Source organism: Montipora capricornis, chromosome 14 (assembly GCF_036669925.1).
Source record: "Montipora capricornis isolate CH-2021 chromosome 14, ASM3666992v2, whole genome shotgun sequence".
Taxonomy (NCBI): Eukaryota; Metazoa; Cnidaria; class Anthozoa; order Scleractinia; family Acroporidae; genus Montipora; species Montipora capricornis.
In genome coordinates, this window is record NC_090896.1 from 27051896 (window position 1) to 27066431 (window position 14536).

At 40.5% G+C, this 14536-nt stretch overlaps 1 protein-coding gene across 5 annotated transcripts in view; it reads left to right on the forward strand.

The window, feature by feature from the left end:
• The window catches only part of LOC138031218 (CAP-Gly domain-containing linker protein 1-like), a 45607-nt gene that overhangs the window by 17662 nt on the left and 13409 nt on the right, over window positions 1–14536 (forward strand). For 2 of the 5 annotated variants that reach the window (XM_068878893.1, XM_068878891.1), the window contains exons 8-10: window positions 1661–1736; window positions 6201–6363; window positions 7429–7490. In XM_068878893.1, the coding sequence (XP_068734994.1) occupies window positions 1661–1736; window positions 6201–6363; window positions 7429–7490 (301 nt within the window). Of the gene's footprint in view, window positions 1–1660; window positions 1737–3313; window positions 3449–6200; window positions 6364–7428; window positions 7491–14536 lie in introns of those variants that run through there. The other 3 variants (XM_068878892.1, XM_068878894.1, XM_068878895.1) reach the window with 2 other exon arrangements.

A 14536-nucleotide genomic window follows, 5' to 3' on the forward strand; every position in this document is an offset into this window, starting at 1 on the left:
GTATGTTTCTTTTCAGTGTGTCACCAAGGAAAGGGAAGAATTAGGTTTGTGGGCTAATGTTTCGAGCGTTAGCTCTTCGTCCGTCGCTGCAAAGGCTAAACATGTCAGGCCACATTGCCGCAATTCTTCTCACAGCGGTTCATTTACCGCTTTCATCATTTTTCAGATAGATCAACTCGTTTGTTAAAAGGGTTGATGAAGCAGTTATGCTGTTACAAATTTCTACTTTCAAGTACACTATAAACAAAGTACTTTCATTTCCTTTAAGGCTCATAATTCGACGTGACCTCACACATCGTCAGTATGATTACTTCATTGTAGCAAGTCTGGTTTATGTTTTCGACGACTACAGTACATCGGCTTTTCGTAAATTTAAACTGAAGTCAGAAGAAGCCATACATTTTAAGTGACTTTAAATGACTTTCCAACTCGCAAGCAAGAAAGGAGATGGGCCACAACTGCTTTGCACTGTGCAGCTGGCGGTATTGTTGGCGCGAGAGAATGGGGAAGAGCTGGAGCTCCCCTTCCCATTCTCCGCGCCGGCGAACGCTCGTTAATTTGCCTCTCGCGCCACAACCCATCCTCTACCTCTGAAAAGACGATTATCGACAATTCCTAATTTTCTCTAAATTGACTATTATCGTCAATTTAGGACGCTTAGCGCTTGATAGGGATTATGGGAAATGAATATCTATTTTTAAATCCAAACCCCAATGCCTGAACTCGCAGGACTCGAACCTGGGAATGTTCGATTAATAATCCTTAAAGGGGCTAGGTCACGCAATTTTAGGCAATTTCAGCGCTGATCGAATGGTCATAGAATTAACTAAAATATCAAAATAACTGTTCAAAACTATAAGAGAACTCTAACAAAACACAGGGAAGCCAAGAAGGGACATGGATGGACAAAACTGGAGAGGATTGAAATGGATTGAATTTGAAAAACGTCGGCCCACCTTTTTTCAAATTTATATCAGTCTATATCAAAATGTCATTTACACAGCTGGAAAATCATTCTCAGTTGTTATGTGGCCGTGATTTTGCAAATGAAAGACTCTTGCTCTGCCAATTTGACGTTTAGAACTCATAATTAACAAAATTAAACAAAATTACCTAAAATAGCGTGACCTAGCCCCTTTAAACCACTAGACTACCACATCGCTAACTGCCTGCTATTTTACCTTGAACGAGGCGAAAAGGGCCAATTTGCAATCAAACAAAAGAATACTAAAATGGCGATCATTTTGGAATAAGGTGTGTGCAACTTTGACTTTTTTTCTTTTCATTTGTTGCAACAAGTCCTGGGACAGAGTAATCTAAACTGACAATAAGAGTCAATCCAGAGAAAATTAGGAATTGCCGATAATCGTCATTTCAGAGGTAGAGGACATGTTGCGCGCCAACAGTACTTGACCGTCAGCTAGCAGGTTACTGTTTTCAAGGAACTATTGTAATGCAAATTAAATTTGAGAGTTAACCTGGTTTAAACCCAGTCGTCTCCCTCGTTCACCTGTACTTCAAGTTGCAAGTGGCTTTCCAACTTCTAAGAGCCCTCAATACAGCGGCTTTGAAGCAAAACGTTTTGAATGAGCCAAACATACTTGGGACATCTTGAGAGCATCTCCCTAAAGTGCTAACATATATTCATAACATGTTATAGTTCATCAGGAATTTTGGATGACGACACATTTGACGAGTATGCAGTGATCATATACATGGCTATTCTTCGAAGAAAGGTGAGGATTGATATTTTAGATTTGCATGGAACATCCACTAGAGTATCAAACGTTACAAAAGTGGTCGCAGATGTGTCGCCGCTTTCAACGCGATGCAAGGAGATTACGGGTCCTATAAACAAACAAGTATTAATAACACTCTGGATTATTTTTAAGAATCGTCAGAGGACATTTGAGCATCTTATAAAGGATTTATGTTTCCTTTCTGGGGGATTCTAAATTCCTAGCACTGTAAAGAAGAAAAATCACTCAATCAAGTGGAGGATTGCGGTATGTGGCAAAGAACTCGTAAAACCAATGTTTGCTACACCGAGGAACGCTTTCAGTTCCAACTTTTCCTTAATCCATTTCGCGGTTGGGTGTTCGAAGCGGTATTTTCATTGGTGAAAGTAGCCGTAACAGGATATTTCAAGAAGCTCTTAGTCAGGTGATACATAAGTGTTTCATCGGTTTTTTTGTAACAAGATATAATATCCTTCTTTTAGACTTGATGCTACGTTAGCTCAACGATGAAATGATATATGAAAATGGATCATATATGATCGTATCATTAGCTCAATTGTCAATTGCTGTAGCCTGCTCACAAGCTCTCTCTCTGTGGTGGGCAACCCCACCCCAGTCCCTCGGAGAGCCTGCTCGCAAGCTACGATTGCTGTAGCATTTTTGTTTTATTCGATGTTCACTGCTTTCAAAACGACTTTTCTTGCTTGTTTAAAAAGAGAGTCCAGAATACACCCCTTTTTTTATAACAACGTTTGGCCCGAGATTATCCAAAATGTTAAGAAAGTAGTCTCGACCGGACAATTAACTGCAAGGAAATTGATACATTTTACCTCAAAACTCGAAGTGGGAAACAGATTCTACAGTTTCTCGTGAAGCTAACGGCTTGTTGGATGAAGAATACGACGGCGAAAGCCATACTGAATATGCAACAGCCACCATTAACCAATCCGGATAAGTTCGCATGACGTCATGCTTAATAGTCGTGGACGTCTCGGGGAACAGACTTCCGATCTAAAAATATTTTTTGTGAAATTCACATATCCCGACCAACGCCTCTACACACACTCTCTCTCTTTCCCTCGTTTTCTCTTGAAAGAATTCAATTCCTGCCGCACAATAAACGAGAACATCAGGCCGAGGTGAAGCGTGCACTGAGAAGGAATGGCGTATTGGTTATAGCACTCGCCTCCCACCAATGGATTCGTTCTGACGAAGGGCTAACGCTCGAAACGTCAGCTTTTAGAATCTCTGTACGGTGGCCAATTTACATTATCAACTCCGTTGATATTACCAAATTTTTGTATACTACTTCCCCACCGACGCAGCACCACAGTTTCTTTGGAAGCTACCCCCTTCTCCCACCAATGTGGCCTGGGTTCGATTCCGGACTCGTGGCCGTATGTTAGTTAAAGTGCCTATCACCCTTAGCCAGTGATAATGACTGCTGATAATATATGTCCACCAAAGACGTCCCGTGAATAAATAACTCTTGTTGTCTTCTTAGATTTCTTTTTATAAAGCGGGCAAAATCCCTCAAGACCTCATTTTCCGCCATTTTGAATTCAAAAAGAAGCAGTTGAAAGCCTGGGAACTAACTATCTTGTGACGTCAACCCGGTATCTTTCTCACTCTCTCACAAATCGAGCAAGAAATTATGCCAGGAAGATGTGTGTTTGGTGGATTTTCTGCATTTCCAGATGTATAGAAAGGTATACAGTGCTACTTGAAAGATAAGCGAACATCTCAGATGCAAAATTAACGCGCTCAATATGCGAATTCGCGTTTTGCGTCTAAAGTTGCTCATCGTATAGTCGCATGCACGTTTGTGGCCTTTCGTTTACGTACGTAGACAAAAGAAGAAATTGCAATACCGCTGACATGTCGAAAATTTAAACACAGAACGTCGCTTCCGCAAATGCTGACGATGAAAACATCTACAGTGCATTATTTCGAAGTTTAAGACCCACACTCCACATTGTGAATGTTATGAATTCGGTCGATACCAGCGGTGTTAAATTTCATCACTTTTCCTTTCCATGCAATTTAAAAGGTCTAGTAAGGAGCGAAATTAAAAAATCTTGCGTTGTTTTCCGATTAATCCTTGGCAAAGAGTTCAATGTCGTTTAACTGGCGTCGGTTCGATAATTTAGAAACCGGTACCTGGCGCTATCCGATGAATATTTCGCGACAGGATGATTTAAACAAATTAGTGACCTTAGGGCTCAATTCTGTACAAAGCATATTTCACATAATACTTCGCAAATATAACCAGCAGCCGCTCAAGTCAGGGGCACTCAACGTCAATTTTCGGAAAATATCTGTTCGGGAGACGATTTGAGATCTAGAATTTTCGGAACATTTGTAGTAACATTTCTTGCTTGCCTGCCTGTCCTAGGATTTTCGAACATCTAAAACATGGTACAATTGCCCATTTTTAACGGATTTTTACCCTAAAAAGGTCACCTAGAATTTTCGGGAGCCTTTTTTTCTGGCTGAGATTTTCGAAAAGGTAAGTTTTTATCCCTATAATTTTCAGATCAGTAGACTTTCAGCTAGGAAATCCAAACAGATGAAAAATTTTTAGGGGATAACAATGCTATGTTTAAGTGGTTTTGAACTATATTCTCGTTGGGTGCCCCTGATATATTTAGTGTCAGTGCAGTGATTTTTTAATGGAGAAAAATCACCCGGTTTTTTAATTACTGTTAGTGAATCGACTGCGTGTTAAAAGACCTTACTGTTCATCAGGGCTGTTATGCCGGCCGTTAAGACAATTAATTCGCTTGTAATGTTATGTCAGGAAAGTCGCAAACGGAAACGTTATTATAATAGCAACAAATGAATTTAGTCATCTTTCATTTTTACTATTTAATACCATTGAAATTTACTTCAATACTGAAAGGCTATTAAAGAAAATAGGAAGTCTGTTTTAGTTTCAACACACATTGATCAGAGTGCTGGGAAAGTACAGCCTGGGTCACAGACAGACAAAACCGCCGACGCATCCGGCTGCTACGCAGGCTAGGAAAGTACGGGAAAACAATTCGCTTCCAACGTCGTCAAGCACGTGGCAGACCGAGGATTATTACTTCAGATCTCCCTGCAGTTTGAGAGTAAACGTGTCTGTTCTTCTGAGGAGCGGTCTTAAGGCGCCATGTTTGTCCAGTCACCGATGGCTCGATAGTGACCAGCAGTATCACTGACCTGGAAGCCATATTTCATATAATCTGTCTATGTACGAAGCCCAATGTTGCCTTTTAGCGCCAGTTTATTAGACAGTTCGGAATATTAAACATTGTTTAATAGAAAAGGTTAGGTTATGTGTAGGGATTTTCTTGGCAAAATGGAATGCAAAAAGAAGTGTTTATTTCGCCATTTAAATAATTTCTTGGCGACCAAAATCGTAATCGCCAAACGGGCGAGTGATCGATGATTTGCGCTCGCCCGACACTTTAAAGACTCGCCTGGGCGAGCGGGCGAGTGCTAATGTCCAACCCTGCTTGCCTCGAATGAACTAGATGTACGAGCGCTTTAAAGTCAGTGAACTGTACGAACAATTTTCAAGGTGAGTGGTAAGAGATGCACCGACCTTGGACACCAAAGTATTAAAAATTGTTTTTATTTTTCACGTGTCCGTCAGTTCTTCACGCTATACCTTTCTTCGATCATAACCGTCCAAGGCGAAAAGGCGAAGAGAGAAGAAGGTTGAGTTTGTTCAGCAAAAGAGAGCAAAATGGAAGCAAACTGAGATCAGTTCTGTGTATTCACCTCGAGACAATTCGTTAAGGAGGACTTCCAGCGTCGCATAATCCTGGGTTCAACCCAAAACGAACAAGCCAATAGTTCTAGTAGTTCACTTTAACATTTTTACATTTTGTCAGCCAGAATTGTGAGGTTTCACGTTAAATCGAAAAAAGTTCTGTCTTTCGTCTATTGTGGAGATACCAGTTGACGTCACGACTGTCGCTAGTGCCAGTCTTCTTTGTGCGCGGATTTAACTTGGGAAAACTTGATTTCGAGTGCTTTTCAATATCGCAGACTCCTTCCAATCCCGTTTTTTTTCCTTTGTTATTGCTTGTTTACGATGTCTACTTATCAGAAAAAAAAAAACCAGACTCGCTTGGGGTGATAGCTACTTTAAGTTTGTTGTTATTTCTTTACTCTGGTCCGAGAGATTTTCTCCTGGTTCTCCAGTTTGCCCCTTTCCTAAAAAAGCCAACATCTCTAAATTCCAATTCGATCAGATGCAGGACTTTCCTGAAAACCACTTTCGAGTGAGTGGAGCTTCCTGGGTAAATATCAAAGTTATTATTTTTTAAGGTCCGACTGGGTGGGCACTGCCCACTTCCCGAAGATTCTTCGATTCATTACCGCCGACTAAACTAAGCGGTCGATCAGACTTAGTCTTAACCCCCCAGCGCTTGTCAGGTTTCGCATTCAAAGACCTTCTTTTCGCTTTAGATTTGTGCAATGAACGGAGAGGAGCCCACCAAAGGCGGAACAAAACCGGAATCTTCGCCCTCCAAACAAAGAAACCAAGTGAATGGCATGGACACTTCGTTGAATTATTCGCCCAGCAAATATCCACATAACAAGACTACGCTGGCCGATTCGCCATGTAAGTGTACGATCTTTTGCCACCTCGTTGTTGTGTACCGTGGTTTGGAAGGGCTTTCAGTAATTGTTAATCTTTGAAATAGTCTCAAAGCCTTCCACGACCTTTTCCCTTCAACAACTGCCTTGACTGCGGAAACATTGTTGCAGAAGCAAATGTTTCTCCGTTTGCGGCCCCAGGAAACAATTTTTACCGAAGCAAAAATGTTTCTGAATTTGTTCAGATACGTTTTGCGTCGTCTGCAAATGTTTCCTTGATCGAGCGCCAGGGAAAAATTTCGGGAAACGGTTTTTCCGCAACAACATTTCCTCGTTTGCGGGCGCCTTTAGGCCTTTGGGGAGTCAGGGTGATTAAGTGCTCATCAATCGCGCCTCTCACCTCTGAGGGTTTTTTTCCAGGTACTCCGGTTTTCCTCCCTCATCAAAATCGATTCTCAGTCAATTACATCCGGCTGCGGGCGGATACCCTTGGTAGGGATAACCTCTGGTATCCTTCCCTTTCATTGAACTAAATGAATATAGTTGGTATTATTAGGCCTCATCCACTTAATTAGAAAATACTAGAGAGGAAACCTCTTCTGAGTAGCTCAGTAAGGGCAGAATTTCCTTGCTTGTGACAGCCTTTCTTCCTTTTTCTTTCATTGTGTGGGTGAATAGGCCTTGGTACAAAATCCGCCATGCTGGAGGGCAAGCTCATTATTATTCCCCCACTGGGACATTAAAACAAAGAGACCTGAACCAGTCAAGCTTGACTTGCCTTTGTTTTAATGTCCCAGTGGGGGAATAATAATGAGCTTGGCCTCCAGCATGGCGGATTTTGCACCATGTGATCGTTTGTTGCAAAAGGACTATTTCTTTGCTAACAATAGAGCTCATGTGGATTTCCTATGACATTTATTGTCAGCCTACTAATTACCCTTTGACAGTTACGTCTGTCATCATCCAGTGCTATGCGGGCAACTTCAGAAATGTTCGTTTTTATCAAGGTTAAAACAAGCACCCCTTGGTACTCCCCTTCAATTGGATACCCCCTACCCATGACATTAATTTTTACTTCCATTCATCTTTCCGCCAGTGTCTCCTAAAGCACTAAGAAGTCTTGTTGATCAACATACGAAGTCGCATGCAGCTATCCAGGTAAGTTAGCAGTGATGGTTAATTTAAGGACGGTGCCTACTGTTTGCCTACTGTTGTTATTGCACGTATATTCTGGGCATCTCGAGATATTCGGGTTTCCTATGGGTGGTACTTACTAATACAGGGATATTTTTCACGCGGTTAAAACTATGCGGAGGGCAGAACTCAGCAAGTGCTCTTGGTATCCAAAAAGTAAATTGGGGGTAACCACGCATTTTTCGGAGATCAGTAAGCTTCAATTTGGAAAAGAACGCCATATATTGCTTTGACAAAGTGTATTTTAAAGCTTTTTACAAATATTGTTCAATAATTGTCTTCGAAAAGTGCGTGGTTCTGACCCGCAATTTTCTTTTTGAATTTCAATAATACTTGTTAAGATCTGCTTTTCCCGCATATTCATAAACCGGGAAAAAATACCTTTGAATTAGTAGGCACCGTCCTTAAAACTTCCAAGACCTTGGTCGAAGAAACAAGCTGGCGTTAACTTGCCTTTCGTTTAAATATCTTGAAGTCTATAACAGAAAAACTCTTTACGGTATATGAAGACGGTAACCTTTTCGTTGTTAATCATAGTTGCTTTTATTTTTCCCAATGACTCTGATTGATTACGTAACAAGTCTTCATTTTCCGCACGAGGGATCTGCGTGTGGTACAATTCAAAACTATCCACGCTTGCACTCGTTTGATCTTCAGTTGGCTTGCTTCGCTTGTGTGCTCGCAACTCAAGTCTTGGCTGCTCCCGCGGAGCCGGCAAAGATTGTTACTTGTTTGATCATGATGGAAAGCGAAAACCAACATGGACGACGCATCGTGATTAGCCATATTCCAAACAATTTGGCTAGGGGCAAGGACTCAATTATCTATTGTGGTTTTTCCATTATAGCTAAGCAGAATGATTTAAACTGCATACGCAGTCAAAAGTCACGCGTGTTTGTTATAATAAACAGCATTGTATTAATAAACACTTAACGGGCGTTTGAAAGGAATTTATCTTTATTGTATTTTTTTTTTGTATAACCACGGCTCCTTCTTCGGTTTAATGGTTTTGCCAAAGGGTGCGCATAGACTCTGGTACGTGTTATGATCACAAGTCTGATCTTTTGATTGATCCTGTTGTCGAAAAAAAATGTGAGATGTTTACATGAACAGTCCTGTAATAACACAAGGAATTGTCTAAATATCCAACATTAACTTTTATTCAATCTCTCCTACCCTTCCTTTAGATAGGTAAGTCGAAGAATTATATTCTTAGATGTTAATACACATGCAAGTTTCGTTCTAATCGGTGTGCAGGAGACTATTAACCCAAATGAATGGAGATAGCGGGAAAGAATACTGTCGCTTGAACTGTTTCTCGGTGCAGCGAGTGGTGGATAACTTGTTGTTCTACGCGATTAATTACATAACAGGCTTTTTTCAATTTTTTTTATTCCCGCCTCAGGCATATTGCACGTATCTCTGTTTTTGACACTGTAGACTAGTGAACGCGCCAGACAATTACATGTAATTTATCAATAATTATGCAATAAGTATAACTTAAAGGTAAAGCCGCAGGATCTCATGCGGCTTGAGCTTATCCCGCGGTTTCAAGTAGCATGAAGGCGTTGCTACTACTCCCCTTTAAGATGTGGCGTTTCTTGTCTAAGGAAGCCACACTGAGCCAAATCTCGAACCAGCGATCGTGCGGTCGAGAGTTCATTTAGCGTTAACCACTACACCACTGGGGTCAGTAACTGGTTGATCTACAGTCTTTAAGTCTATAGCTCAAATTTGAAAACGGTTAGCTTGCAGTTGTGATGAATTCCTCAATGAACAAACTTTAAAAGCTTATATTTCCCTGCAATGCAGGGTGTGGGTATTTGGTAAGTCGACGTTTCGATTCCTGTTGTCGCCGGCTACGTCACTCACTAAATTGAAAAAAATACTCATTGCGTCTTTAATTGATCAAATTAAAACTCATTTTGACAATGACGACATGAAGTTGTCTAAACGTGATCATCAATTTTGCTTTTCAGATGTGGCGTTTGGGATCGTTCTTTTAAAAATGGCATGCCCCCAGCTTCCAATAGACCATTTTGCAGTTCTGTGCTCAGTTACCAGGCCTTTGAATGAAAGCGAGACTGGAGAGGACCTTGTTTTGATGCAAGCCTCATTGCTTTTCTTTTGTAAACAAAAACTCTTTAGCATCACAACAACATGATTTACATAAGAAAACCAATGAGGTTTGTATCAAAGCAAGGTCAACTCCAGGCTCGCTTTTATTCAAAGGCCTGGTAACTAAGCACAGAACTGTAAAATGGTCTATTTTATTGACCTCTTTAGCTTTATTTCAGACCACGTGATGTTACTCTAGAGAACATTTTCTTTCAAATGTGGTCTTATGTACGTGCTTATGTACGAAAAATTAATGAAATTCCGTTGAAAACATCACGCGGACTGAAATGGGAAAACAAAACGTACAAGCTAAAGAGGTCAGTTGAAACCCCTGAAGATGGTAGGTCGTATAAGTTGACATGAAATGTGTACTTAGCGTGGGTTATGTGAGATATGGAAATAAATGGTAATTGTTCTCTTACGCAAAGGGAAGTGACCAAGTTCATTTCGCAACGCGTTCCGGCAAACTGCCAATTTAATACCTTGAACGTAGAAACGTGAGCATAACTTTCGTTGCAGAAAAGAACTAGTGTTTCTTTAATTAAATTTGCTTTCTAGCTGTCGTATCTTTACGTGCTACTTTTAAGATAAATGCCAGTTTCTTTGAAGTATATTTGCTTATAATATCTTGCTTTGATAAGTCGTTTGCTACAAAGAAAACACGGACGAAAAGGGACCTTGTATCAGATATTTAACAAGTTAGTACAACTGCACTCATTTCATACATTAGTCCAGTCGTTTAATTTATACCAAAAAAAGCACTTTCTCTCCTTTTTTGTGATGATCAAATAGTAAGGTAAAGGAACGGTTCCTTTACACCGAGATAGGTTTGACTTTTCAGTCGTAAAGCCTAAATGAATATATATATATTCTTTTAATTGGGTCTTTTAGTTAAATATATGTAGACTATTTGTAGGGTACAATGCATCAAGAAGCATTTATAGTATCTAGACGAATATCTACACGAACTCTGGCTTTCCTGATGTCCCAAATCGTAAAGTGAAATCACAGAAAAAGAATTACAGCATATATATCGGAAGAGTATTATTTACTATTTAGTTTACTAAGGTATCGAAAGATGGTACTTCAAGCAGCACACATGTACGTTGAGAATGGCGTGCCATGAAAATCCCTTGTATGGCAACCTTTACAATAGCCTGAAACACCAATACACCCTACTGTTGATATCAATTGGTGTAGTTTTTAGATATTAGCGATTTAAAGACTTTGTAAAGAGGTGCTGTACTGGTATCCCTACATTGTAGCCCGATCTTGATGTACAGTGCCAACGACTCTTTCACTGTATAGTTGATAGTCGGGTCTTCCCACAGGTACCGGGAACATTGTATTTTAGGCCACTTGGGATTAGTCGACTTTATTTGGAGTTTTTTTGCTTTCTGTCTTTTGTTTCTCTTGTTTTACGTAATCTCTGCTCCGGTATCTGCATAACCAACCTGATAGTCAGTCTCAAACACATTTAACATTATACGAAAGAGAGAAACGATCCTCTCGCGCTTATCTGGACAATTTAAGCAACAATTTAAACAACATTTAACATTGTCGGTAATTCTGTCTGCATTAAGAAGGACTGTCTGGATAAATTGAGACAAACTTAAATACAACTCATGTCCAAAGTTCATTATTAGAATGAGATCATTGGGACAACGGATTCCTTGTGTTTAACTGTAAATCAAAGAACACAAACTGATTGCGACGCATTGTTGTCCTGCATTTTGTCAAAACACCAGCTCATTACCTTAGCTATATGGTGCTGCTATTGTTTTCTGTGGTCAACGTACGTCATGTTTCAGCAGGACCAGGGACCTGTTTCTCGAAAGTCCCGAAAACTTTTCGGGCCCGAAAAGCCATTAGTGAAATTGCCAACCGCTTGTTTTGGAAAGCCGATCTTTTAAGACGTTTTCAAGCTAACTAAAAGAAACATGTCTGTGAAGTTTGACGACTAAATCCTCTCCGTTCTTGAAATACAAAGGGAATTATGACACCCGAAAATGGCCCGTAAAGCTTCGGGACTTTCGAGAAACGGGCCCGAGGGGCCTGTTTCTCGAAAGTGCCGAAAATTGTTCGGGCCCGAAAAGCCATTTGTGAACCTACGGACCGCTTGTTCAGGAAAGCCGAGCTTTTAACATGTTTTGAAGATAACAAAAAGCAAAATGACTGTGAAGTTTGACGACGTTCTTGAGATACAGAGGGAATCGTGACACCCGAAAATAGCCCGTAAAGTTTCGGGACTTTCGAGAAACGGGCCTCAGGATTCTTTTCTCTGTCTCTACTTTAAGTGCCACTGTGGCCAAAAAATCAATTGTTTTTCTTTGGATTTCAAAAGTATGTTAACTAAACACTAAGCGGCCAATATTTTAAGCCTTGATTTCAAAGACACCTGTTTATTTTAACTGGAGTTTTTTTTTTTTTTTTATCACAGGGGCACTTTAATTTTGTAATGTTCAAAAACACGAGCAGCAGTGAGTGTTTTATCGGGCTTAAAAACAGAAGGCGTAGCCGAGTGAATTTGTACCTTGATGAAGACTCTCAGAGCAGTTAGACAAAAACTTTTTCTTTTGTTATTTTCCAACCTTCACAAGAGGATGCATTTTAGGCGACTTGGGTATACTTGAGCGAATACGTTCGTAGACAAATTCTGTAACCTTTTTGTTCTTGTTCCTTTGTATTGCCGGGTTTTCTACTGGGTTCACCGACGATCACGTCTAAATATACGATGATAATTACGTAGCTTTTCTGTTAGTTTAACATCTGATAGCTCCATTGATATAGCAGGATTCTCGTTATGTTCACTCATAAATGTTCACTCGTAAAATGATCTCTTGTAAAGTTAGCGGACCGACCCGTTCCGAAAACACTCGACATCTTTTAGTGTGGGTCTCTCTTGCTTTTCTCTGACCATCTTGTTGCTTTTCCCGGCCTAGCCGACTCACTGTCTTCTTTCGCCTTTCTCTTTCTATTCGAAGCGACATCGGTGAAGCTTTCATCGTTCAAAAACTTTTCGCACTCTCTATTTTGTTGGGTTTTACTCACAAGGCGACTGGCGAATAAATCATGGCCATGGATACCGATAGCTTCTCGTCACTCTAGTGGGCATGCGCGCGTTCAACAATGTTGCGTACCGTGGCCCAATCTCAACCCCAGAGCTCTTCTCTGCACGAGGAGTGAGCAGGCGCCATAAGGTTCAAATAGCCAATTTTTTAGCTATAAGAACCCTACGGCGCATTTTCTTCTACAGAGAGTTTCCCAGAACCTTGGGTAGATCCAAGGCTCTGCTGACGAGAATGGCACCGTGGCCAAATGCCTTCAACATTTTTGTACAAACCTAAGAGGAGACGAAATGTTTGATGATGTTGAAGACGATGTTTGATGGAAATCAAACTTTGTTCAACATCATCCAATGGTGACTTCATTATCCCAACCATGATGACTCTAGTATCCACTTTCACCATCGGTAAAGAAATCTTATTTGATTCCGCACTCGCGGGTTAACAATCGTGATCATCCAACATGGTAACCAAGCAAATGACGTTTGACCTTCATGACCAACATGTTGGATTCGTTTGGCCACTGAGGCCCGGCCTTTGCCTGATCATAATAACATCGATACTGAAGTTGTCAAGAGTGTTTTGATAACCAATTGATTCGTTTGGCCACTGAGGCCCGGCTTTTGCCTGGTCATAATAACATCGATACTGAAGTTGTCAAGAGTGTTTTGATAACCAATTGATTCGTTTGGCCACTGAGGCTCGGCTTTTGCCTGGTCATAATAACATCGATACTGAAGTTGTCAAGAGTGTTTTGATAACTTATTGATTCGTTTGGCCACTGAGGCCCGGCTTTTGCCTGGTCATAATAACATCGATTCTGAAGTTGTCAAGAGTGTTTTGATACCCAGTTGAAAAGAAGAGCAATCTAGACATAAGGTAAATAGTTGAATGAAAGAGTTGCGGCGCGAATGCCAAAGGGATTGTGAATATTTGATGATTGATTTTTTTTTTTTTTGACAGAGCATGAATCAAAACTAAGGCGTCTAGTCAGAGGGAAGCTCGGTTGTGCGCAAAAGAAATGGGGGCGAGATAAATGTTCAGTTTTATTCGGATTTTGCAATTTGCTGATGTTATAGACAACTGCTGTGGCACAGTGGAAAAAGGGTTAATTAATCTGAGTCGGTCCAAATTAACCGCGGTTTTACCTCTATAGTTTTCTGGCACCGAGTTGTTGAGATAAGATCCTTTTTTTCTTTGCTCTTGCCTCCTCGAGAGTGGTTCTGTAATAAACAACCTTACACTGGAAATCGAAGAAAGAAAAGAAACTTGTTTTCGTGATCACATCGCAGCTTTTATCCGATCATGGCCTTACTGTGGCCAAACGTTTGCACCTTTGGAAGCTGAAGAATCGCTTAGCTGAATGCCGAAAAAATGCCATCTCGCTGAGTTAACGTTTACAGTTTCCTGAAGTCGAAGTTGAAGTCGGAAAATATCGTCGGGAATTTTGCATTTTATACTTTGATTTCGTCGGCGGGTTACAATTAATGTGTTGCATGATACTTTAAAATGTAGTCATTGTTTTAAAGGTCGAAGCAATAAGGCAATTAAAACCCCAGGATTTTCTCTTGTGGGAGGAAGGTTTCTCGGAGATCAAGCACATTGCACTTTGCAAACGACTCAAGGTCAAGTATTTTCCCTGAATTAGAGATATCTTTGTGTTAACCAAGCAACGCTTCATCGCAGACCTTTGAAACTTCAGTGGCTTTTAGAGGTGCACATTCCAATAGAATTGCTAAGTGTTTTGTTTGTGAAGTGATCGGTAATATTAGATGACAAAACATAGAACGACACTGCACTTTCGTGTCAATGACACTTTAGGAACGA